Source organism: Myodes glareolus, chromosome 1 (assembly GCF_982192425.1).
Source record: "Myodes glareolus chromosome 1, mMyoGla1.1, whole genome shotgun sequence".
In the NCBI taxonomy this organism is placed as follows: Eukaryota; Metazoa; Chordata; class Mammalia; order Rodentia; family Cricetidae; genus Myodes; species Myodes glareolus.
In genome coordinates, this window is record NC_142026.1 from 66,829,844 (window position 1) to 66,855,975 (window position 26,132).

General features: G+C 51.9%; 2 protein-coding genes across 2 annotated transcripts; both read right to left on the reverse strand.

Annotated features, from left to right (window-relative positions):
- Positions 1 to 4,206: 4,206 nt before the first annotated feature.
- On the reverse strand, positions 4,207 to 7,083 carry Gng8 (G protein subunit gamma 8). Its single transcript, XM_048431731.3, has 2 exons — positions 4,643 to 7,083; positions 4,207 to 4,425 (listed from the first exon to the last, which is right to left on the reverse strand). The coding sequence occupies exons 1-2, from the start codon at positions 4,724 to 4,726 to the stop codon at positions 4,297 to 4,299; spliced, it is 213 nt and encodes a 70-aa protein (XP_048287688.1). The 5' UTR covers positions 4,727 to 7,083; the 3' UTR covers positions 4,207 to 4,296.
- Positions 7,084 to 13,387: 6,304 nt separating this feature from the next.
- On the reverse strand, positions 13,388 to 24,364 carry Dact3 (dishevelled binding antagonist of beta catenin 3). The gene is made up of 4 exons (XM_087908722.1): positions 24,054 to 24,364; positions 16,954 to 17,050; positions 16,652 to 16,804; positions 13,388 to 15,580 (listed from the first exon to the last, which is right to left on the reverse strand). Exons 1-4 carry the CDS (start codon positions 24,300 to 24,302, stop codon positions 14,250 to 14,252), a joined length of 1,830 nt encoding a protein of 609 aa, XP_087764848.1. The 5' UTR covers positions 24,303 to 24,364; the 3' UTR covers positions 13,388 to 14,249.
- Between the last annotated feature and the right edge of the window lie 1,768 nt (positions 24,365 to 26,132).

The window sequence follows — 26,132 nt, forward strand, 5'->3', positions numbered from 1 at the left end:
TTGGGCTCAGATTCCTTCAGGTTCTAAGATGTGAAGGGCTGGGTTTCTGGCGATCCAGAAGCCTTGTAGTCTGGGCCCTGTATCCTTCCCCACCCCCAGTTCATCCTTGGCTCTCTCTCTCTCTCTGTCCCCCTTTTCCCTTGTGGCTCCCACAGACATGATGCAAGCAGACTGGAGCGGACTGAGAGGTGGGAGCAGGAGCGAGATGTAATTACAGCTGCTTCTGCCTCCATTCTACAGGAAGCTCAGAGTTGGGGCCCAGGGGACCCTAATCCAATGCACTTGCCAGACTCCCCCAAGACCTTCTGGGGAGGAAACCCCAGTGAGCCACTTCAGGAGACTGAGAGGCCAGTCTCCATTAGCAAAAAATGTCTGATTCTGGAATGGGGTGGAGTCTATGGGAGTCTGAGTAGAATGGTTTTGAACTAAATAAGTAAAGCCTTTCCCCCCTGGTTTTGTGTGTGTGTGTGTATACGCATGTGTGTGCACACACATACACATATGTATATGTTCATGTATGCATAGGTGCATGTTTGCTCATGTGTGTGTATGCATACGTGCGTGCAAAGGTATGCAAGCATGTCTTTGTGTGCATAGTAAATGTTCGAGTGCAAGTGCACATATACACACGCATGTGTGCATGTGAAGGCCAGAAAACAACCTTAGACATTGTTCTTCAAAAACCATTTCCCTTTTTTTTGTTTTGTTTTGTTTTGTTTTGAGATAGGGCTTTTCTGTGTAGCCCTGGCTGTCCTGGAACTAACAGAAATCCGCCAGCCTCCCTAGTGCTAGGATAAAGGCATGCACCACCACAGTCTCCCGCCCCCCACCTTTTTTTGTGAAGGGTCTCTCCTTAGGACCTAGGCTTGCCAGTTTAGCTAGACTGCATGGCCAGTGACTAGTCTCAGCAACCTGTCTGTCTCTGCCTGGGATTACAACTGTGTTCTACCATTCCCAGACTTTTTTTTTAATAAAGATTTATTTATTTATTATGTATGCATTGTATGCCTGCACACTAGAAGAGGGCACCAGATCTCATTAAAGGTGGTTGTGAGCCACCATGTGCTTGCTGGGTATTGAACCCAGGTCCTCTGAGCCATCTCTCCAACCCCCCATTCCCAGTTTTGTTTTGTTTTTTTTTGTTTTGTTTTGGTTTTGGTTTTTCAAGACAGGGTTTCCCTGTGTAACAGTCCTAACTGTCCTGGAACTAGCTCTTGTAAACCAGGCTGACCTGGAACTCACAGAAATTTGCTTGCCTCTGCCTCCCAAGTGCTGGGATTAAAGGTGTGCACCACCACCACCTGGCCTCATTCCCAGCTCTTTAGTGGGTGCTAGGGATTAAACTCATGCCCATTTATTCATGTGACAAACAGTTTGCTACCTGAGCCATCATCCTAGTCCCTTAACTAGTTTTTTCTTCCTCTTGTTCTTCCTCTTGTTGTTGTTCTTTTTCTTTTTTTTATTTTGTTTTTTGTTTTGTTTGTTTGCTTGTTTGTTTGTTTTGAGACAGGGTTTCTCTGTTTCTCTGTGTAGCTTTGGAGCCTGTCCTGGAACTCGCTCTGTAGGCCAGACTGGCATCGAACTCACAGAGATCCTACTGCCTCTACCTTCCAAGTGCTGGGATTAAAGCCTTGCGTCCCCACTGCCCAGCCCCTCGCTAGTTTCAATGGCAACGCTTCCTTTTTCATTCCACTTTGAGTCCTTAAGCAGCCCCCAAGGGGAGTGACAACTCAGACTCCTTAGCCCGCTGTTCTGTAACTATTCCTCCAGCCAAAGTCATTCTCTACAGAAGGAAAGAACATCCTAACACACAGGAAACTTCGAGGCTCAGGAAGCTCAGAAACTCATTAAATTCCCAAGGCCCCCTCTGCGGGGAACAGAAGTGCACAGTTGCTGGGGAAGGAGCCCCTTCATGGAGCTGATCACACATGAGGATGGGAGCTCCAGAGACGCAGCTTTCCTGAGTCATCACCCACGCCATGGTGGATTTTTGGTGATGTGGCCAGTTTTGAGTCACTAACGTTCCTGTAAGTGACTTCGATAAACTAATTGACTCCCCAGGCTAGATCCAGGTGCAATCATTTTTTTTTTTTTTTGTCTGTCACTGATAAAACAGATATTTGTTTGTGGATGCCTCCCAAGGAAGAGTCACATGGCAAGGGCTCAATGACGCACCCTGGGAGCTTTGTCCAGCTTGAAGCCTTATGAAGTTCCAGGGAAGGCCAGGCATGTCGACACACACCAGTAATTCTAACATTCGAAGGGTCGAGGCAAGAAGATAGTGAGTCTAGACTGCATAGTAAAACCCCATGTTTAAAAGAAAAAAAAAAAAAAAGAACCTGGCAGTGGCACGTGCCTTTGATCCCAACACTCAGGAGGCAGAAGCAAGTAGATCTCTGTGAGTTTGAGGCCAGCCTAGTCTGAAGTGTGAGTTCCAGGACAGGCTCCAAAGCTACACAGAGAAACCCTGTCTTGAAAAACAAAACAAAAAAATTACCCTCAGGAAAGCCGGAAATAAGTGCTTTGATGAGAAGTATCATTTCTGTGTTGCAACCAAATCAACATATTTAACCATCATCCAGGCCAAAAATAGCCTCCAACCACAAGAGCAAGCCACATAGACACTGCTCCAGAGAGTGCTTTGGAAAGTACAGCAGGGGTCCTCTGTCCTCACAGTTAGAAAAAATAGTTGAACTGGGTCCCACAGGACCCCAGATTAGGATAACAGCAGGGGGATGCAGAGGGGGCACATTATTTGTTCCTTCTGCCATCTAACCACATGATTCTTACCTAGGTTCCCAAATTTTATCAACCCTGCACCCCAGCCCAGATGTTCCTTCCACAAGGAGCCCCTCTATGGCCCCCTCAAGCTGAGCCAGGAGCTCTCTCTCTGAACTCTCTCACCTCTGTTCTGCCCAGTGGAGGCTACCATCTAGAGTCCCCAGAACCAGGGCTCCCTCTGCCATAGCCACAACCCCAGTTTTGCCCAAGACAGGACTATTCAGAGTGTATATCCAGAGACGCTTTGGAAGAGTGAATGGGTGGGTGAGTGGATGGATTAAGAAGGTCAGTGCTTGAAGACAGGAGGTTAGAGGAGAGAGGCCTGCAGCAGCAGCTTGCTCCGTGAAAGAGGAGAGCCAGATGTGGTGGCGCAGGCCTTTAATCCCAGCACTCAGGAGGCAGAAGCAGGTGGATCCCTGAGTTCCAGGTCAGCCTGGTCTTCAGAGAGAGTTCCAGGACAGCCAGGGCTACACAAAGAAACCCTGTCTCAAGAGAAAACAAAACTTGAAGGAAAAAAAAAAAGAGTAAAACAAGGACTGATGAAATTGCTTAACGGGAAGCGTTTGCATAGAATCCCCCAGTGAGTCGCTGTGGCATGACTCAGTAGTTAATAGTTTGTTTGCCCTGGGTTCAAATCCTGTACCTAAAAAGTTGGGGAGGCTGGGCATGTTGGTGCACTGCTTTAATCCCATCACTCAGGAGTCAGAGACAGGCAGATCTCTGTAAACTCGAGGTCTACCTGGATTAAAAAGCAAGTTTCAGGATAGCCAGGTCTATGAAATGAGATCCTGAAAAAAAAGGGGGGTGGGTGTTTCAGGAAAGTTTTTTTCTGTGCTTAAGAGCAAATACTGCTTTTCCAAAGGATCAGGGTTTGATTCCCAGCACCCACATAGTACAGCTCACAATTCCTCTAACTACAGCTTTAGGGGATCTGACACCCTCTCCTCTGGCCTCTCTAGACACCCGCACTCATGTGCATATACCCACACACAGATACACATATGCAAAATTAAAAAAATTGTTTTTAAAGTAATCCAGTGGTAGGCGCAACAAGATGTGAAACCTGAACGGATTTTTCAGGGGCTGAGCAGAGGTTCCTAATTCCCCGCTAGGAGGGAGTGCAGGAGATGAGGCAGCTAGGCTACAGGGAGCTTGAAGTTCGTGCCTCAGTCTTGACCTCTCAGCTGTGTAACTAAGAAGAGGACTACCCTTGACTCAGTTCCTTCAGCTGTGAAATGGTATCTTGCAGGTAGCCAGCTATTCTCAAGCTGATGGGAACTGAAAAAAAAGGAGCAGGGCTGAGTACTCATTTCTTGTGGGGTTGCAGTGCTTCACATCCACATAGCTCACACTCCACACACGCTCAGAAAGAAAGAGAAGGGACGGACTCAGGCTCCCCCAAAGGTGGCCCCTATGCTCTGCCCCTGCCTCTTCCCCTAAAGTGCAGGCACCACCAAGTCATCAAGTTTATTAGATTCATACTTCGGCAGGGGAGGATAAAGCTGTCTTGAGAGCTCAGAGAAGGATGCAAAAGAGTCGCTTGTCACGAAAGGGATTCTCGGCGGCGGGAACAGGAGTCACCAGTGGATCATCCTTAGCGTGCGTCTCGCAGAAAGCCAGAAGCTCGGCCGCCGCCTGCGACACCTGCAGGCGAGGTGTAGAGATGCAGTCGACCCGCCCTAATTACTTGGTCCCCCGGGCGAACGCCCAAATCCCCGCCCCGTGTTTTGACCACGCCTTGTCTGACCACGCCCCCGGGTCGAGCCCCACCCTCCCACGCCTCCTCATTTCCCAGGCTCCTCCCCCAACAGAGCCTGGCGCAGACCCTCCCCCAAACGATTTCCCCCACGGATCTGCGCACCTTCATGCGATCGATGTTCACTTCCAGCTTCAGCTGCTCCACGGTCTTGCGAGCTTCAGCGATTTTAGCCATGTTGTTGGACATGGCTGCCGCAGAAAAAGGGTTAAATGCCTGGCAGGAGCGGGGCCTGGGGCCTGGGGCCTGGAACACGTCTGGATCCCCCGGGGAGTAGTGAGAAGTAGTGGTGCGACCCAGTAACAGGAGAAGTGGTTGGGATTACGAGCAAATGGGGTCCCAGAGACAGAGGAAAGGGTGACGACTCAAGAGGAGAACAGGAAGATGGAGGGGTATCCGGATGGGGATACCCACCAAGAGGCCGCTGAAGGAAGAGCAGAGGGGCCAGGAAAGGAAGGAGGGAGACACAGATGGGAGACTGAGAGGCAGGTGGAGGAGGCAGGGCCAGAAGGACAGGGCCACAGGTGCTTGATCAGAATCTACTGATCCAGGTGCCCTCACCCCCTGGGGATAGAGCTTGAGCCAAGGGGAGGGGGTAGCTCCCCAGGCCAATTAGCAGCGACTCCAGGGAGAACTGAGAATTAAGATCTCGGCGGGAGGGGAGCAGAGGGGGCCTCATTAGGGCCTCAACAGCAGCTGCCCCCCTCTGCCACCCTCAGGGACCCACCCCTGCCCCAGCCTTGGCTACCTCAAAGGCTCCTCTGCTCATTAGCAGGCAGGGGGAAAGGGTTGGGGCAAGTCAACCCAGTCAGCTTTGCAAAGGGGTGTTGAGGATAGAGAGGGGCACAAAAGGGTGTTGAGGAAAAGCCGGGGGAGGGGACACAGTGACAAGAGAGACAGGCATGGAGAAGGGAAATAGACTGAAGATGGAGACAGAGATATTGGGGGAGAGATGATGAAGGAAGATGATAGGGAGAGGAGGGGAAAAGGAAGGTATAGGGAAGAAGGAGATACAGGGGAAACGGGAACAGAGGAACAGAGGAGACAGGAGAGAAGGGACCTGGAGAGAGGAGGACACCGCAGGATTAGAAAGAAAATGGAACAAGGAAAGAGGAGAGGGGCGGTGAGGGATAAGTAGAAGGACAGAGAGGATGGTGAGGACACAGAGAACTATAAAGTCATCGATTCCTTCCTTCAACCATTCACTCATTCAATCGCGGACGGACAGATGGCAGCCACCAAGCAGCTACCTGACCCGGACAGGAGCCTCCTACCTGTTGCAGCTCAGGGTTGGGATGACTGGCGGGCGACAGAGGCTGAGAGAGGCAGCGGCTGGTCCCCTTCTCAGTCCCGCCCTCTCCCCTGGGGTGCAGCCCCTCAGGACCGCCTCCTTCTCCTAGGCACCACCTGTCTCCACGCCCTAGGTCTGTTTCTCTGAGTCCTCTCCTTGCTATGTATCTTCTCCTTTTCTCCCTCTCTCTCCGTTTTTCAGTCACTCTTGTTTCCCACATGTCTTTCTCTGGAGTCCCTCTTTCACACTGGCAGGAAAACACGGACCCTTCAGGTGTATGTATCTATGCACATAAGCCTCTCCCGGGTGTTCCACGCAGCCTCTCACTCCTTCACACGCAAAGCAGTCACCTCAGCATCCCCCCATCTCAGTGACTCACTCCGCGGCACACAGACTCAAGTCACTCACACAGGGATGCTCACTACCTTGCTGGGCCACTGGATAGTGCTACAGTGCTCGACACAGCGCGCAATGCCAAAGGTCTCGACATACCAACTGCCGCTGTCACTCATGATGTCTCAGAGCATAGCACGCCATCGCCAATGACGGCTTGCACCACTGCAGTCAGGTACCCTATCTTAGAGTGTCAAGTGTATGGATGTTGCCAGCCACAAGTGCAGTTTTAGCTTCTCTTGAAGGTCCCATTCACACTTTCTCAACATCTCACACAGTGACATACAATAACTCGTTCAGAATGTCTGCCAAGCACTCCATTGCTTAGTGCAGCATAGGACCACATGGTTTTCTTTCCACGGGTGCCTGTGTGGGGCAATGTTTGCTCTTGGTCAATTTGCTGATACACATGGCACACAGTTCACACACACACACACACACACACACACACATACACGAGTCTTTGCTGGGCCTCACAGTCTATATTACAAATGCTTATCATCCTCACACGCTGTCTCTCTGGTCCTCACTCACCTTTGAGTTCCCAACCACACACTTTTGCAACGGCAACCGCAAACACAGGCCAACAACCTCTCGCTGTCACGTGATCACCCAGTTTCTTAAGATCCACCAGTGTAGCAGACACACTGTTTTACATTCACACAGTTGACCACACCAGGTTCACCTCGTGCCATCACTTGGGTGACTTCACTCTGCTCCTGTAACACATATGGATTTCCTTACAGACAGTTGACAATACGGACAGGCTCCAGGAAGTTTCTCTCTCAGACCCAATGCCACACATAGTGGCCCACAATCTCACCGATAATCTCAGTGTCACATGACACCTCACTCTGACAGTCCAACTCAATCCCTCCTTGTCATTCCTAATCTCACTGTGTCACACAGTCCCACACCACGTCTGAGACGTGCCCTCACACTGAACGTCGCGTGGGACACCACAGCCATCACTTGCATGGTCGCTCACCCTCGCCGCCCTCAAGGCCCCACTGCTGACGGGGGCGCCCTCGAGCCAAAGTCTCTGGAGGAGCGATAGCAGAAGCAGTGAAGACAAGGCATCCCCACCCGCTTTGCAGAAGATAGAAACCGGAGATCTAGGGGACCCGAGAAGCATGTGAGAGAAGGGAGGTGGGTTCCTACGAAGGCGAAAGAAGTGCGGGATTAGAGGGAGTGGAAGAGAACTTCAGAGAGAGGTGAGAGGGGCAGAGAAACTAAGTACGGAGAGAGACAGGACAGACGGGAGGGATAGGGAGAGGTGGCAGGAGACAGACACACAGACTGGGACTTGGAGACAGACACTCAGAGAACGAGCCAGGACGGTCAAAGGACAAGAAATTCATAGTGCGCTTTCCCGGCCGGCCCACAGGGCGAGGCCGGACTGTAGAGGGGACGTGCTGTGGGTGTGGCCAAGGGCGGGACTTAGCGGGGGTGTGTTGGACGGGGCGTGGCCTGTAGGGGAGTGAGGGCGGGGCTTGATGCTCCTTCCCTTTTTGGCTCGCAGGGATCTGGAACCCTGGGAAAAGGTGGAGTCGGGAGAGGTGTCTCTGTCGCAGACCGCTCAAACCCCACTCGGTTTTCACCTCCTGTACCGGGAAGCCAGACTGGTCGGGGAAAGATATCAGTCTCTGATAGCTCCCGCGCCCCCAGTACTGAATCCAAAGTCTTATCTCGCGCTAAGTAAGAGTTCTATCACTAAGCTACATCTACAGTCCTCTTTTGACTTTTTCATTTTGAGACAGTTTTCTTTAGTTGCGTTAGAATAGCCTTGAACTTACTCTGTGGCCCAGGCGACCCTCCTGCCACAGCCATCCCTAGGGAGCTGGGACGACAGGCCTGAGCTGCGTTGATGGCTTTTTGGAACTGGGAGTATGGGACCCTGGCTCCCTGCCCCCTCCCTCGTGGGCTCACAGGGCCAGGTTGGAAGGAGAACACGGCCCACATCTGGAAAACATCAGGCGCGCCGGACGTGCCAGGGCCCCGGGCCGGGGCTGCGGGAGGGGGAGGGGAGTCAAAGAGCTCCCCCCTCCACACACACACACACACCAGCCAAACGGTGTCTGCCGGCGCCGAGGAGGGGCCTGGGCTTGCCCTGAGCCCGGCGCCTCCTGCAGCTGGTTTTCATCCCCAGATCTGGCCTAGGGTGCCCCAGAGGAGGAAACCCAGCTTACTTAATGCTGGAAAGACAGGGTGGGGTGACGACCCCGTCTCCAGACCAAAGGCTAGAGGAAGGAAAAGGGAGGACAGACGGACACGGAATGGTTAACCTCCAGCTCCCTTCTAATCTACAGACCTCAGCAGCCTCTCCATTATTTAAATATATATATTTAAATTATATGAACTTATATTTTACTTATTTATTGTGTGTGTGCAGAGGTGTGTGACTACACCACAGCCTCGGTGGTGTAGAAGTCAGAGACATGTTGTGAACCTTGGTTCTCTTCCCATCATGTGGGTCCCAGGGTGGAACCCAAGTCCTCAGGTTGGTGGCAAAGGCCTTCAAGTATTATAAGCATCTTAAATACATCCAGAACCCACAAACTCCCTCCATCTTCACTCTTTTTGGCTCCCACATCTGGCCTTTTTCCTCTGACCCTGTCGACCTGTTTCTTGTAGAGAAGTTACAAGGCCTTTGTCTCAAAACAAGTCTCAGAGTACCTGCAATCCTGGCACTGAGGGGCACTGCAGAGGATGAGCCTGGAAGACTGGAAATTCCAGGATAGCCTGGACTACACAGTGCATTCCACCTTAGCTGGTGCTAGAGAGTGGGACTCTGCCTAGAAAGGGTGGTGGGAGAGGGGACTGGGGGGTGTGTCTCAGCTGGTAGTGTCTCCTAGCATGTAGGAAACCATGGATGCCACATACCTGTAATGCCAGCATTCAGTATGGAGTCAGCCTTAGTTACATAGCAATTTTTTCTTTTCTTTTCTTTCTTTCTTTCTTTCTTTTTTTTTTTTTTTAAGATTTACTATTTATTGTGTATACAGTGTTCTGCCAGCATGTATGCCTGCAGGCCAGAAGAGGGCACCAGATCTCATTACAGATGGTTGTGAGCCACCATGTGGTTGCTGGGAATTGAACTCAGGACCTCTGAAAGAGCAGTTAATGCTCTTAACTTCTGAACCATCTCTCTAGCCCCATATTTTATTTTCTTAAAGATTTATTTTATATGTAAAAGCGTTTTGCTTGTATGTATGTATGTGCTCCATGCAGGTACCCATGAAGTGTGAGCCACCATGTGGGTGCTGGGAACTGAACCTAGGTCCTCTGCAATCACAGAAAGTGCTCTTAACCATTGAGCCATTTCTCCTTCCCCCAAAGATTAATTTTTATTATTAAAATTTTTTAGTTTTATTTTTGAGTATGAGTGTTCTGTTTGAATGTATGCCTGTGCACATGTGTATCTCAAGCCCATGAAGGTCAGAAGATGGTGTTAGATCCCCTGGAGCTGGAGTTATAGACAGTTGTGAGTCACCATGTGGGTGCTGGGAATTGAACCCAGGTCCTCTGCAAAAAGTGCTCTTAACCACTGAGCCAAATTTCCAGCTTCTATCGCAAGCTTAAGAGGACCAGAACAAGTAGAGGTGTTGTCAGGAGGCTGGTGAGGTGGCTAGCCTGGAACTCACTATATAGACTGGCTGGCCATAAACTCAGGAGATCCTCCCGTCTTTACCTCCTGACCACTGGAATGGGCACCATCACTCTTGGCCTGAACTGTGTACTTCATATGGGTGGATTTTATAGTGTACAAATTACATTTCAATGAGGTTTTTAACTCCTCTCATGAAACAAGACAAAACTGAAAACTGACTGGTAAAATGAAAAACAAATTTCTCTTCTGCCCAGGTTTCTCCAGCGTCTTCCATACTTAAAGCCCTGCCAATGGCCAGGTGGTAGTGGCGCACACCTTTAATCCTAGCACTCGGGACGCAGAAGCAGGTGGATCTTTGTGAGTTCGAGGCCTACAGAATGAGTTCCAGGACAGCCAGGACTGTTACACAGAGAAACCCTGTCTCAAAAAAACTAAAAGAAAAAAGAAAAAAAAAAAAAGAAGAAAGAAAGAAGAAAGAGCCCTGTCTATGGCTTCAGGTTCCTATTCAATGCCCAACATGGCTAGTGTCTCTTGTACTCCTTCTTCTTTTCCCTGGCCTTGGTGCTGGCTACTTAATCTGCTCGGTACAGCATTGCCTCAGGGCCTTTGCACAGCCACTTCCTCAGGCAGCTGCTCAAATGTTGCTGTGCCTCCTTTTGAGGAGATGGACTATGGAGACAGGATATCCCTGTGACTCAGGCTGGCCAGCTCACCAAATTCAAAACAATTCCTCTGCCTCTGTCTTCTGAGTGCTGGGATAACAGGTACAAATGTCACCATGCCTATCTCCTGTCCCCTTCCCACATTCCTTATCAACTTTTAAGCCACTCCCTCCCCACACCTGAAAATCTCCTCCTGTGACCAAGGAAGAGATGAGTATAGCAGACACTTTGAGGGCAGAATCAAGAACATGGCCATTGGACAGGCATGAACTCCCTCAAGAAGGTTGGCTCAGCGGTTAAGAGCATTGCCTTCTCTTCTAAAGGTCCTGAGTTCAATTCCCAGCAACCACATGGTGGCTCACAACCATCTGAAATGAGATCTGGTGCCCTCTTCTGGCCTGCAGGCAGACACACAGACAGAATGTTGTATATATAATAAATAAAAAAATATTTTAAAAAAAAAGGTTGAGGCAGGATTGCCTGTTCAAGGCCAGCCTGTCCCCAGAGTGAGTGAGACCCCATTTCAAACACATACATACAAAGAGGGGGAGGAAGATATGCTTAGTGGTATAAACCTACAATCCCAGATGCCACCAGTTGGGAGAGAGAGGTAGGAGAATCGGGAGTTCAAAGTCAGTCTCAACTACGTAGAAAGTTCCATGGGCACTTGAGAAGAGGCAGGTGGATCTTTGTGAGTTTGAGGCCAACCTGGTCTACAGAAGGAGTTCCAGGACAGCAAGAACTACACAGAGAAACTCTGTCTTGGAAAAAAAAAATCATTGTGGCTGGGAGGGAGTGGTGTAACCATTCCTATTTACTTGGACCATGGCTAAGGACCTGTGAAACCCTGGCCAAGTCCCTCCCTACTCTGACCTCAGCTGCCTCTCGGTGGAACAAACACTATCGGGGCCTTACAAGCAACAGCTTTTGAAAATAAACAGCGTTCCCACTCCCTAGCGCCGAGGGTCAAAGGCAAGGCCCGCGTCTGCTAAGCAAGGGGTCTATCTTCGAGCCACACCTCCAGCTCCCAGCCCCTATCTACTTACCTAGTTATCTAGCCGAGGCTAGCTCACTAGGAAACTGAGGATGACCTTGAACTTCAGATCCTCTGGCCTCCACCTCCCAAGAGCTGGGATTACAGACCTGCAGGCCTGGTTTCTGGGTGCTGAGTTGGAGCCTAGAGCTTTATCCATGCTAGACAAGTGCTCTCCCTACTGAGCCCAACCCCAGCCCATCATTTCCTATTACTGATCTCCTCTGCCCCCCACTACAGTGGGGCAGGGACTCTGTTTTGTTCCCTGCTGTGTCCTCCAGAGCGTGGCAAACCTGGATTCTTTCTCTCAGTGCTGTAAGGGACATGAACCTTCCTGGACAGATACACATATCCACCAACTGTGGAAGCAGGTGGGGATTGGCTCTGAACCCTGACGGTCCTAAGGCCGTGTACCAGGGCTCGTGATGGCCTCTCCAGGTGTCTGTTTACCCATCCATGAAATGGGCACAGTTTCTGGGCTTATTCCGTAGGAAAAAAATGTGTAAAGAATATGAACAGGCAAAAAAAGAAACACAAGGGCCAAACTCTGCACAGAAGGCTGTGCCAAAGCAGAAAAATAGGGGCTAGAGAGATGGCTCAGGAGCACTGGCTGCTCTTCCAAAGGACCTGACTTCAATTCCAAGGGATCTGATGACTTCTGGCCTCTGTGGGCACCAGCCATACATCAAGGCAAAAAATCCGTATATATAAGAATAAAAAGGAAAAATAGCAGGGTAGTGGTAGTGCACCACTTTAGTCCCAGCACTCGGGAGGCAGAGGCAGGCAGATCTCTGAGTTCAAGGCCAGCCTGGTCTATAGAGGGAGTTCCAGGACAGCCACAGTGGTTATACAGAGAAACTGTGTCTTGAAAAAACAACAAAAGTAAAATTAAAAGCAGATTGGCAGACATGCTAATTAACACAGTACCCCCCCACTCCCACCCCCATGAGATTGTTAAAATGAACGACTGCAATATGTGGTGGGGGCATGCCAATGATTCCAAACTTCAGAGGCTGAAGCAGGGGGAGCTCCAGCTTCAGGCCAATGTGGGGTATATAACAGGTTTAGCCAGCTTGGACTGCCCAGGAACAACCCTGTCTCAATAAAACAGCAGTTGTTGTTTATTATTATTATTAAGTTATTTTGAGACACGGCTATGTAGCCCAGGCTGGCCTGGAGCTCACTATGTAGCCCTGGCTGGCCTGGAGCTCACATAGATCTGCTCACCTCTATCTCCCAGCTTTTCCCACCATGCCTGGCTTCTACGAGTGTTAGCGATCCAAACTTGGGTCCTCATGCTTGTAGAGCAGTCAGCGCCCCAGCCCTGATCTTGATGACTGCTTTGTAACTGTGTGTGTGTGTATGTGTGTGTGTGTGCGCACAAGCAATGCTGCAAGCATGGAGGCCGGAGGACAATCTAGCATGTCAGCCCTTGACTCCCGTCTGTGCCACTGCATACACCAGTGCGGCTGGCTTTGAGCTTCCTGTCTCCACTTTTCACTGCTGTGTAAGAGCACTGGGGTCGCTCTACAGACTGCGGCTTTCCGTTGGGCTTTCCAAGGGTTCTAAAGACCTGAACTCAGGTCCTCACACCCGAGACACTATCATCTCAGCCCTGCTCTCCACGACTTGCCATTTTTATGAAAACATAATGATGTCCAAATATAACTCAAAGGTCAGTCACCAGAGACAGAGTCAGTGGTCACGAAGTGATGCTGGTGATGCTGAAATTTCACCTGGGCCCCGCCCCTGGGATATGCACATCGCTGGTTCCACAGCAAACTGAAGATGCTCCATGGACGCTGGTTGGAAGGAAAAAGGTCACATCTCTCATTTTAATAGGGAACAAAAATCCAGGGAATATGTAACATTGTGTATTTATTTACAAAGAGGTTAGAGAAACACACAGAATCTGGCCCCCCATGCACTGGGGAGTCACCATTGTCATAATAAATACAGTAATTTCTTTTTAAATCAAAAAAAGCAACAACAAATTAAAAAAAAAACCCACTGGATTGGAACAGCTGAGGGTCATTCAGCTTTCCCCACTCCCCGTGGGGAGAGGCACGAGATTGAAACCATCTTCCTTCCTCTCTCTAACCTCCCAATCCTCCATAAGTGTCCAGGGATGGAAAGAAAGAGTCCTTTCCAGGTGTTGGCAACTCCTATTTGACCCTCAAAGCCCCTAAAACAGTGCCACTTCTTCCAGGGCACTCTGCAGGCATAACCTGAGTCAGAGTCTCTGACCGGGGCCCCAGGGCATATCCTAAGGGTCCAGGGACATGGAGGGGGCACTTTGTGAATGAGAAGGGAGCCCTGTCTGGGCAAGGAAAAGAGGAATGAGAAAGCCATGTGTGAGCAAAGGAGAGGGAACAGACTAAACCTCTGAATGAAAACGGGGTGGGGGAACCCGAACTGAATTACTTCTTTTGCATACATGGACATCCATTGTACAGATGGGGAGAGCGAGGCCCACGGAGGGCACTTCCTGGTCCAAGACTTTGAAAACCAGCTGTACTGGGACAATCTGGACTCCTCTCATTGTGGGGAGAGGGGCAGCCTTCCCAGGACGGCTATGGACGGCGGGCAGAGAGTGAGGAGGGTCTTTGGAAGCAGAGAAAACCGGTGGTCTTTGGAAAATGGGCGTGGAGGGGGGGTCGAGGATGAGAAGTATGGGGGTGAAGAGGCCATGGAGGTGGATCCCAAGCCCATGCCCCCTCAACTCACACAGTTGTCATGACCTTCAGAGAACCCGATCTGAAACGCAGGATCTTTTTCTTCAGCGCGTGCGATGCCTTGATCTTCACGAAGACCTTGGCGGGGCCCGCGGGGGTTGCAACACCTGCCGCACCCCCGGGCCCAGACGGCGAGGCCCCGGCGGCCGCCACCAGCTGCTGAGGCCACACGAGGCCTCCACTGCCATCGGAGTCGCTGGAGGCAGAGCTGAAGGCAGGCGACTCGCCCTCGCTGGCGCTCGACTCGCTCTCTCCATAACCTCCGGGGCCGCACCCTGACGGAATCCGACGACCCAGCGGCACCGGCCTCCCTGCGGCTGAGCACTCGGAGTCGCTGCCTGCGCAGCCATACAGTAGCCGGCGTGAGGGCGCGGACGGCGAGGGCACGGGGCCGCGCTGCGCGGGCACGCGGGCTCGTGCGCGTCGGCTGTCAGGCGCATCGATCTCTGCGGTGGAGCGCCACCGACGGCAGGCCTGGACGGTCGGTGTGGGTGCGGCACCGCGCCGGGGTCGGGGCGGCCGGGGCTCGTCGCGCTCGGCCGTGGGGTACTTGGGCGGCGGAGCGGCGTGCGCGCGGCCCAGCAGGCTGGTCTCGGACTGTGAGCGCGCTGCTTTCCTCGCCCTCGGTGATCCCCGACGCCCCGACGGCTCTGCCAGGCGGCCCCGACGGCCCGCAGCACGTGGCCTCTCCCTCGGCGGGGACTGCTCCACGCTGCGACCTCGCGTGAGCGGCGGAGCCCGACGGCGGGCGGCGCGGCCCGGGAGGCCCCTGGAGGCTGCAGGCGCGCCCGGGATGTACTGTGCCTTTACAAGGCGACCCTCAGCCGGGCTGGAGGGCGGCGACGCGGCGGCTGGAGGCACGGGTTCGGGCACAACCTCTGCCTCCCACGCCGTGGCCCACGCGCGCTCTGTCGACGGCTCCCGCGCGGGTCGCGCGCCTCCGGGGGGCGGGGACGCTTCAGGCGGCCGCGGGCGCGCGCCGTTCTGACGCCGCGCGCCCCCGTCCGCGCCCCCGGGACTCGTACGCGGTTGGCCCGCCCCCCGGCGGCGGCGCCTGCGCAGGAGCGCCGAGATGTAGCCGTCCAGGGGCCGACGGGCCGCCCCGTCGGGGGAGCCACAAGGCGCGCGCCCGCTTGGTCGTGGGCTGCGCAGTGCCACCGCGTGCAGTGGGCTAGGCGTCAGGAAGGGCCCTGCGCGCGCGCGTCGCTCCGCGGACGAGCAGGCCTCAGCGCCTGCTGCCGTTGGGTAGGGAGCTGAAAAGGAGCGAGGCACAGCAGCCCGGGCACCCACCGACTCCGGAGTGCTGGGACTGGCGTCACCTGTGGGAGAGAGACAGAGGGAGAAAGAGGAAGGGCACTCAAAGGCCTTTCTTAGCCTAGAACTGAAGTAGCTGAGGCAGAAGGATTGCCTCCAGTTCCGGGCAAGTCTGAGCTATGTATCAATTTAATAGTGTAAAATAGATAAATAAATAATGGGCTTGGTGGTGCACCTCTGTGATCCACCCAGGACTGAGAGGGTAGAGGCCACTCTCAGTTACTTAACACTTTGGTGGCCACCTGAGCTACAGGAGATCCTACCTCAAAACACCCTCGCTCCCCCCCCCCAAAAAAAAACAAACCCAAGATGGCCATAGTGATACAAACTTGTACACTCAGCACTGGGCAGGTGGAGGTAGAAGAATCAGGAATTTAAGGTCACTCTCAGCTACATAGCGAGTTAGTGGCCAGTCTGGACTACATGAGAGCCTGCTTCAAACAAACAACGATAATAATTAAGTTGGTGTGGTGGCCCACATCTTAATCCCAATGCTGGGGAGACTGAGGCAGGAGAATTGCTGCAAGTTCAAGTCCAGACAGGGCTACACAGAGAGACCCTGTCTCAAAAACAAGAAGGAAAAAAAAAAGGGGGGAGAAGGGACTCTCACTGGTCTGGAACTCGATATGTAGACCAGGCTGGCCTCGAACTCCCAGAGGTCTGCATGGCTCCTCTGCCTCTGCCTCCCAAGTACTAGGACTTTATTTTATTTTATCTTATTTTATTTATTATTTGTTTGTTTTTTTGAGACAGAGTTTCCCAGTAGCTAGGATGGTTTTGAACTCACAGAGATCTGCCTGCCTCTGCTTCCTGAGTGCTGGCCTGTCCAAGTGCCAGGATTAAAGGCATACACCAAAATGCCTGACTGATGTAGACACTCTTAGGACCCCATTAGCTGAACAGAAGCCCAGAAGGAAGAGATGCTAAGACAACGTCAAGACTGAAGGTCCCAGCCAGAACTTGGAGTGCAATGTGGACTTAATTGTTTTCTTTTTTTCTTTTCTTTCTTTCTTTTTTTTTTTTAATGCAGGAAGCCATCTTCTGACTGTCACAGGGCCTCACCTCACCCACCTTACCTAGGGACTTGGGTCTCTCGCTGGCATAGATGCCCCGGGGGTCTAAGGGACCCAGGCGTCCATAGGAGCCAGATCCGGAGAAGCCACTGTCCCCACAGAAGGTAGATGGTGGTGAATCTGGGCCTCCGGTAGAACTGGGATCTTCATAGAAGCCTGGATTCCAGGGAGAAGCAGAATGAATTAGGGAGTGGGGTGGGGAAAGGAAGAGGTGGGTCTGGGAGAGAAGGGAACTGCTTGAGAGGTAGAGGACACTGAGGAGGACGGGGCTTCCTAGAGACACCCCACCCTGCCCCCATACTCACCTGAGCTGCGTCCACTCTCCTGGTCCAAGCCCCCAGACTCCAGACTCAGGTCTCCCAGCTGCTGGCCCAGGTCCCAGATGAGCCCAGGCAGGGCCTCCTGAGGCACAAGAACAGAGTGGTCAGAAGGCTCCAGAGCCCACCAGCCTGCTGTTCATGAGCTCCTAGCAAGAGATCCACTGGGAAATGTCAGCTCTGTTTCTTGTTCCTGTTAGGAAGTCCTTCTATCTAACATATCTTCATGCTGTAGCCCCAACTATGTGTGCTGAGACTTTAGAAGGACCCACCTTTTGTCCGTTCTCTGTCAGCTGTGCCCCCCCATCTGTGAGCACAGTGCTCTAACCCCTATAAAAATATTCCTCTTCCAGTCTTACTTCACATCTTTGTTTTGCCTTTTTGTATTTTGAGACAGAGTCTTCCTATGCAGCCCTGGCTGTCCTGGAACTCACTATGTAGACCAGACTGGCCTTTAACTCTCAGAGATCCTCCTGCCTCTGTCTCTCCTCAACCCCAGGGCTGGGATTAAAAGCACCACCATGCTTGTCTTTATTTTATTATTATTATTTGAGTTTTTTTTTTTTTGAGACTCTCTATATAGGTTTCTCTATATGTAGTCCTGGCTGTTCTGGAACTCACTATGTTCCAAGCAGACCTTGAACTCACAGAGACCCTCCTGTCTCTGCCTCCCAGGGTTAAATTTGTGTACCACCACCATCTGGTTCCCACCTTATTATTTTTTATACATGTAAGTGTCTGTGCATGATGTGCACCTGTACTTGAGTGTGGAGGCAGAGGAAGGCATCAAGTGTACTCTACCACTCTTGGCCTATTCCTTAGTGGAGGAATCACCCCTGAATCTGGAGTTCAAGTCCCAGTGATTTTCCTATCTCTGTCCTCTTCAGAGCTAAGGTCAGAGGCAAATGTGAACCACTCTGCTCACCTGTGGGAGTGGGATTCAAACTCTAGTCCTTAAGATTGCTCAGAAGGGCTCTTAACCACAGAACCATCTCTCCAGCCCTTCCACCGTATTTTAATTTAGTTTAATCAATTTATTGGTTGATTGGCATTTCAAGACAGGGTTTCTGTGTGTAATCCTGGTTGTCCTGGAACTCTGTAGACTGGGATGGCCTTGAACTCAGAGGTTTACCTGCTTCTGTCTCTACCTTTTTTTTTTAAGGCAAGTTCTCACCTGCTTAGGCCAGCCTGACTCTGATGAGTCCCCAGTCCTCTTGACTCAGCCTTTCCAGTACCATGAATCTCAGCTTAACCAAGCCTTTTATCTGACTTCTTATGTGGGTACCAGAGATTCAAACTCAGATCTTCATGCCTGAGTGGCAGAAACCTAACTGAGACATCTTCCTAGATGTCTAACTTTCACATAGCCCAGGTTGGCCTCACCCCAGCCCCTCACTCACACATAGCCCAGGTTGGCCTCATTCTCAGAGCCAAGACTGGCCTCAAACTTGCCATGCAGAGGAACAGGTACTTGAACTAATGACCTTCCTGCCTGCACCTTCTGAGTAGGGTATTGCTGGTGGCAACCCACTACACTTCAGCTGCAACTTTTTGTGACAAGTTTTTTTTTCTTTTCAGGACAGGGCTTCTTTGTGTAACAGTCCTGGCTGTCCTGGAACTAGCTCTTGTACACCAGGCTGGCCTCGAACTCACAGAGATCCGCCTGTCTCTGCCTCCCGAGTGCTGGAATTAAAGGCATGCACCACCACTGCCTGGTGGTTTAGGTCTTGTAGAAGAGTTCAATGCTAAAAGGGGGTTTGTAGGAGTGGGCAGATCCAAGGGTGGCCATGGGTTGCCTCCTCCTCAGTTCCTCAGATACTTTACTCTCCCTGGCATGGCCCCTTATGGGAATCTTATGTTCTTGTGGAAGTCTCCTCTTAGTGCTTCCCGCTGCAGACTGGCTGTCTCATAGAAAATACATGCAGCATGGCCAGGCAGTGGTGGTGCATGCCTTTAATTCCAGCACTAGGGCCAGCCTGGTCTACGGAGCTACTCCTAGAACAGCCAAGGCTACACAAAGAAATCCTGTCTCAAAAAACCAAGAAAAAGACAGAACAAAAAAAGAACATAAAAACATGCAGCAGAATTTACACACTTCCTTGCGTTTTTTCCTCAGGAAGTCCTTCTGCAAGTCTAGCCTTGCTGGTGGCTACAACAGTGATCCCTGACCAAGAGCCCCAGGACTGTGGTGGGGGATGGGCTGGGTTGGAGGAGTGATTGCCTAGCAGGGAAACTCTGGGTTTAGTCCCTAGTCTTGCATAAAACTGGGGTGGTGATACAGACCTGTGGTCCCTCATTAGAGGCAGGAGGATAAGGAGTTCGCAGCCATCCTTGACTACCTAGTGAGTCTGAGGGCAGCCTGGACAACAAGACCCTGTCTCTACAATTTAAAAAATAAAAATCCAGGATTTCATCTTATTTTGAAAGGCACCAAGGCAGGGCCAGGGAATGTCTCACAAGACACTGGGTGAGACCAGAGACCAGAGGTAGCAGGCTGCCTGGGGCAGACGGTTGACCCTCAGACAAAAGCGGCTTGTCTGGCCGTGGTGTGAGGGCGGGGCCATCACCCAGCTCTGCCTATTTAGGGCAGAAAGACTGGCCTGGCTCTGGGCTGCAGCCACAGTTCCCCCCCACCCCCACCCCCCGCCCTTGACTCCTCCAGGTCTGCCCTCCTCCCCTCCCTGAACAGAAGCCCCATGTGGCCCTGTCTGTGTCAACAAAGCCTCCAGTTGGAGGCTTCTACTTTGGGTATGTGCAGATGCCCACAGCCCAATCAATCAACTTTAAGCAAAACCTAAAAAAGAAGCCCATGCACACAGTATTGGGAAGTTTCTGTGGGGAAAAAAAAAGCCACAGGCTGCCATCAATGGTCAATGTAGGTCCCAAGTGGATCAGACCAGTTGGCTACATGACCCTGGTTACCACCAGGATCATGAGCTCTGTGCTTCTGCCCCCACTCTATCCTAATGCCCGTTCTTTTCTAATGAGATCCCCATCCCCCACCTTTCTAAAATAGTTCTTTTGCCATTCTGCACCCTGTCACTCTGCATTTTCTCCAGCCTCCAGACATTAAAATATCTTAAGGGTATCACTTGTTGTTTTGGTTTTTTGTTTTTGGTTTTTTGAGAAGGTTTCTCTGTAGCTTTGGGGCCTGTCCTGGAACTAGCTCTTGTAGACTACGCTGGCCTCAAACTCACAGAAATCCGCCTGCCTCTGCCTCCGCCTCCCAAGTGCTTGCACTGCCACCATCACCACTCTCCACCACCACCCGGCTATCACTTGTTTATCTATCTCTCTCACTAGGAAGTGACTTCTCACGAAGGCAGAGGTTTCTGACTGTTTCGTTCACAGCACACTCTTCTCCCTTGGGCTTAGCACTTAGGAAATTTCTGATGAAGGAATGAACACCTGTGATCACAGAGGAATACTATACAGCTGTTAAGATGGACGAAGGCAGATTTTCTGTGGAGCTGTCACTAAGACACAGTACTGAACAGAAGGAACAAGCAGGGGACAGAGAAAGTCAGAATCACGGTCACAGGGACACATTCCGAGAAAGGTGTCGTCCTGTGACTTCATCATAAGAGGGGCATTGCATACAATGCCACCAGGTGGCCATTCTTTTTGGGTTTGGAGAGAGTCTTGGGTAGCCTTGGCTGACTTTGGATTCCCAATGGAGCGAAGGATGACTGTGAACTCCCCGTCTTCCTGCCTTCACCTCCAAAGTGCTCTCAAGTGCTCATAATAGAAGTTTGCATGCAGGGCAGTGGTGGCGCACACCTTTAATCCCAGCACTGGGGAGGCAGAGGCAGGCGGATCTCTGTGAGTTTGAGGCCAGCCTGGTCTACAGAGCAAGCTCCAGGACAGGCTCCAAAACTACAGCAAAACCCTGTCTCAAAAAACCAAGAAAGAGAAAGAGAGAGAGGGGGAGGGAGGGAGGGAGAGGCACTACCATACACAGTGACGACAAAATCATATGGGGGCCACCATCCTATATGCATGCTGCTGCTGATGGGAGTTGGCAAGGGTATTTTAAGCCTAATCAAGCCTGGAGGGCCTGTAAAAAACAAAGTTATTGAGTCCCAGCTTGACAGCTTGTCTTGAAGGCCACAAGAAAAGACTTGGGATCTCACCCAAGAAACTGGAATTTTATGAGGCTGGCCAGGGGTGGGGTTTGAGATACTTCAGTGCTCTGGGAGGCAGAGACAGGAGTATACGAAGTTCAAAGCCTATATAGGAGTCCTAGAGAAATCCAGTCTCAAAAAGAGGGTTAGGGCTAGACAGGGTAGTAGAGGCAGGTGAATCTCACAGGGGTCAACCAGATTTTGTCTCAAAATCTGAACCAAACCAAAACTAAATTAAAAGCAAACAAACAAAAAGGGGGTGGGGGGTGGGGACATTCCTCAGTGGAAGAGCCCCTGCCTAGAATCCCCCAGTGAGGGGGTGGGGTGTAGCTCAGTGGTAGAGCCCCTGCCAGAACCCCCAGTGAGGGGCTGGGGTGTGGCTCAGGGATACAACACTTGCCTAGGCTGCTCCTAACCCTTAGTTCCAGCCCCTGTACTGGTAAATAAAAAAGCAAAGCTTTGCTGGGTTCTCTTCATTTCTTTTCTGCTATGTAAACCATCAGAATGAACTCAAGCCAAGGTCAAATGATAGTGGTCTTCTTAACACAGGGAATCAAAGGAGAGATGAGGGGCCCTGTATAGGCTGATGATATTTAAGGTGTGACTTGGTACCCAGTGGCCAAGATTCAAACTCATCTGTTCCACTGTGCAGCTGTAAGACCTTAAGTAGATGTCTTGACCTCTCTGGTCTTCATTTTCCTCATCTGAAAGACGGACATCATACAACCAGGTCTTTCATAAGCTCGCTGAAAGGGCTAAAATGAATTCAAAGAGCTGTTCTTTCTCTGTGCTTCATTAATGCTAGCTTACCTTCTCACAAGAAAGCTCAGTATTTTAGCAGGAATAATTTCAAATACAGCTTGCATAATTAAAAATATATGTAAAATGGTGAATGGGGGAATAAATTCCACAACTCTCATTTCAGTTTTTCCACTAGAGGGAAGAGTCAAGAGTTGGGGGAACCTGAGTTCCTTCATCTTTAAGAGACTTCTTTGCCCAAACTTCCCCCTATCTTTTTTCCTCTCCTTACATTCCAGTGCAATTTCATCTATGTTAAGAAGTCCTGCAGGTCTAACGCAAATCCTCCTTGCTGGAAGGGATCTTTTTTCCTTTCTAGGAGCAAATAGAACCCTCCACACACAACATCCACCCTTCTCTTTTCTGAAATACCTCTACTCTTTATTTGACATCCCACATCATGTCTAGCAGAGTTACCCAGTCTAACTTCAGTTTTTCTTGCTTCAAAGGGAGTGTGTTTCTGAGAGATGGATGGAGATGTAGGTTGTCTCATAAGGCAGGGGTTCTGGGATCAGAGGTGGCCCCATTCCCTCTTCAGAAGGACCCAGGGACCCTCGACACCAGAGATGTTTATATTTAGCGCTTTTCTACTCCTCCATTAGCCAGGCTTCTGTCCCAGTCCGCCACCGCCTCCTCTTTGAGGCTGGGTCGAGCCTTGATTGCTGACAGTGGGGAAGGGGTGGAGTGTGAGGGGACGGTCCTCTCTTCCATCACCACCTCATGACAGCAGGGAGGAATGAGCAGAGAGAAGTGGGGCAGAAAGGCAAACACAGATAGAAGGTGAGGGGCAGAGTGAGGAGAGAGAGGAGACCAGCTACTACTGGGATGCCGTGGTGCCGTCTCCCTCCCTCTCCTAGTTGGATGGTGGGGTCTGGCAAAGCCCAGGCAGCTTGGGGTGGGGGGAGCGACTGAAGCTCCCCCCCCCACGTCCGTAACTTTGGGAGGGGGCGGGGCCTCGCACAGCTGTTTCTGCTTCGAGAAGAATGTAAGGTCCCACTCCCTGCACGGTCAGGCCGGTGGGGGTGGGGCTGGGCGTCTGGCCTCAGCCCCTTTTCCCACTTCCCATCTGGGGAGGGGGCAGCCGAGGTCAACAACAGCCAGAGCCCCCTCCCCACCCCCACAGCCTTGGCTCAGGTTTCTCTAAACGGGAAGCTCTGACCACACACATGTACACACACAGAGGCTTAGAGACCGAGATGGGCCAGGGGAGTGGGCTGGGGGAAGGGAAGAGAAACAGAGACAGTGGGGTAGAGGGAAGCATTGAGAGCCTAGAGCCAGACTACCGCCCCATTTCTGATATCCCCTGGTTCTGGAAGCTAAGCAGGTCTATTAAGACTCGAGTCAGGGACAGGGTTAAGAAAAGGAAACAGATGCTGTGGTATAGAAAGATGGGAGGGACACCCGGAAAGGGTCTCCAGACTCAAGCAGTGATATAGCGAGGGAGATAGAGCTGGGGCCTCTGCAATCTGAAAGTCATCATTAGACCGCCCCAGAGTCAGTTATTGCCCCCCACCCCCAGCTACTTTCACCTGGCCTTCCCTTATGTTACTGAGGCATGGGACCGAGTAGAAGAGAGTGTCATCGGGTGGATCAAAATGCCTCCGAGGGTCCTCAGGGACTGTGAGCCAGTGGGTCCCTCTCTCCAGAGGCCAGAAGATTCCCCTTCCCCCATCCCGCCCCCTCCAGCGATCTCCAAGCACCCCGGAGACTTAAGGGAAGATGGAGCCTGGGTAGTGGGGCCCAGAGGGAGGTTATGTTTGAATGCCGGCTGTGTGACCTTGGGTGAGTCTCTTCCTGTCTCTAAGCCTCAGTTTCTTTCTCTGTAAAATGGGGACTCTAAACCTCTCATGAGATGGGAAGATTGTAAGAACCGGAGTGTTCGGTTTGACACACACTAGGCGTCCAGGATGGTTAACAGCAGGGTCCATGCGGAGGGTCTAGTGGAGGCCGTGCATCCTCTCCATCAGCTCAATTTGGGGGTGGGGGAGGCCAGATCTCCAGTCTTATCTCTCGTTCTTTTCCCTTGCCTTTTCCTCCACCCTAGGATCGATGTCCTGCGCGTACACTACCGAGACAGACAGACCGACACACGGACAGGGAGGTGGGGGAACGAATGGGGGAGGGAGGGATGCACGGATGGATGCACGGACAGGAGACCCCCCTCACCAGCTGCTCCTCCAGGGCCGCCGCGGCCCTGCGTGCCGCTGCCGCATCCTCGTCCTCCTCGGCGTCCTCCTCGTCCTCGGCCTCGGCGCCCCCCATCCCGGGCTGGGCCAGCCGTAGCGCCTGCTGCACGCGGTACTCCTGCCTCTCTCGGAGCCAATGCAACTCGCAGAGCCCGGCCAGGCTGCCTTCCAACCATCCCCGCAGCCGACCCCGCTCCGGGCTCACCGGGAACGAGAAGGCCCGGATCATGGCTGCGGCCCCCCGCCCCAGCCCGGCCGGGCCCCACGGCCGCCCCTCTCGCCGGTCCCACCTCCCCGCCCCAGCAGCCCGCCCGCCCGCTGCCCGGGCTGTCACCGTCTCATCTGCATAGGCGCCCGCCCATTGGGCCGCCCACCCGCGCTGTATCTACATGACCACGCCCCCGATGGCACAACAACGATTATCTACTGGCTGCTGCCTTCCGTGACGCAACGCCCCGCCCCACCCTGCCCCGCCCCCACAACGCATGCTCCCGACTACCTACGAGATCAGACTCGCCACGCCCCTTCGCGCACTGACTAAGGCGCTGTGGCCACGCCCTTCACACGTCACAATAATACAAGTCCGCCCTTGCTCCAATTCCATTGGTGTCTGTCGCTCGGATTCTGAAGCTGGTCCCGCCCTCTTGCGGGAGAGTTCTTGCTGCTATTGGACTGTCTGGGTAGAGGGGATGGCTGGTCTATAAATAGAGACTGAATCCACGTGACAGCTCCTCAGCTGCTCCTGTCTACCCTCCCCAACTTTCAGCTTCTGAGTCTGCGCAGAAGGAGAATCTTCAGCGAGGATGAAATTCGGATCACGCCTCCTCTCCTAGGAAGCTTTCCCAGACACTCAGAAGTAAAATGAAGTGGTGGACATCTTATGATACAATTATGATGCTTTTAAGCAGGACCGGCTCAAACCAGCTCTGTGATTTCATCCAGGGGAGGCTAAGGCAGAAGGAGCCTTGAGAGTTCGAGGCCAGCCTGAGCTACGTAAGTGAATTTAAAGCTAGTCTGATTACACAGCGACAAACTAGCCTGAATTACACAGCGGGTTTCTATCTCATTAAAACAGCACACTCTGGAATTACAAAATCTGGGATGAAATATTCTACGATTTGACCAGAAAGAATCTGAGGTCTTTTGTCTCCCAGGTGCTGTGGGGCTGTGAGTTCCACTAGTCTGAGATGGCAGGGCCTTTTGTTCCCGGTTTTAAAAGGCTTTGTTCTCGGTCTTCTGAGATGCTCTATTCTCAACATTCTGTGGTCCTGAGTCTGAGTGAGCCTCTCTGTTTTCTAAGGCTGCCTCCCCTCGCTGGGCAAGCGGGGCTAGCGCCCCCTCAGGCGGCCGGCCTGTGTCACTACAGTGTGTTTGCAATCGGCAAACAACCCATTTCTCAGACGGACTTTGGACTCCTTAAAAGTTGGTAAAAGCAGTGGTGGCGCATGCCTTTAATCTCAGCACTCGGGAGACAGAGGCAGGCGCATCTCTGAGTTCGAAGCCAGCCTAGTCTACAGAGTTCCAGGACAGCCAAGGCTACACGGGGAAACCCAGTCTCAAAAACCAAAACCCAAAATCAAAACTCAGATCTGGTAGGGCGGCTGGGGCAGGAGGATTGCCATGAGTTTGAAGCTAGTCTGGGATAGCAATGAGAGCCTGTCAGGAAAAGAAAAAAACTTGTGTGAAACCTTCCACCTTTTATGATCTTCGCTGCTGTAAGCGACCGGGATATGGTGGGTGAGTCTGGGCTGAGTAGCGCCAGGAAATGTATGTAGTCTCTCTCTGTCTCCTTTTTTTCATCTGCATCTCAGAGAGTTATTCTCAATGTTAAATGACATTATTAAGCTTTGTTTTGCGTCTTGAGAGTCTCACTAAGTAGCCCTGTTGGCATGGAACTCACTATGTAGACCAAACTGGCCTTGAACTTACAAAGATCGCCTACCTCAATGCCCCCGCCCTCCAGGTGCTTACATTAAAGGCATGGACTACCACACATGGCCCTGTTTATTAGCTTTTTTGGAGCAATGGCTTCTACTGTTCATTAAGAGCTGAGTCCTGG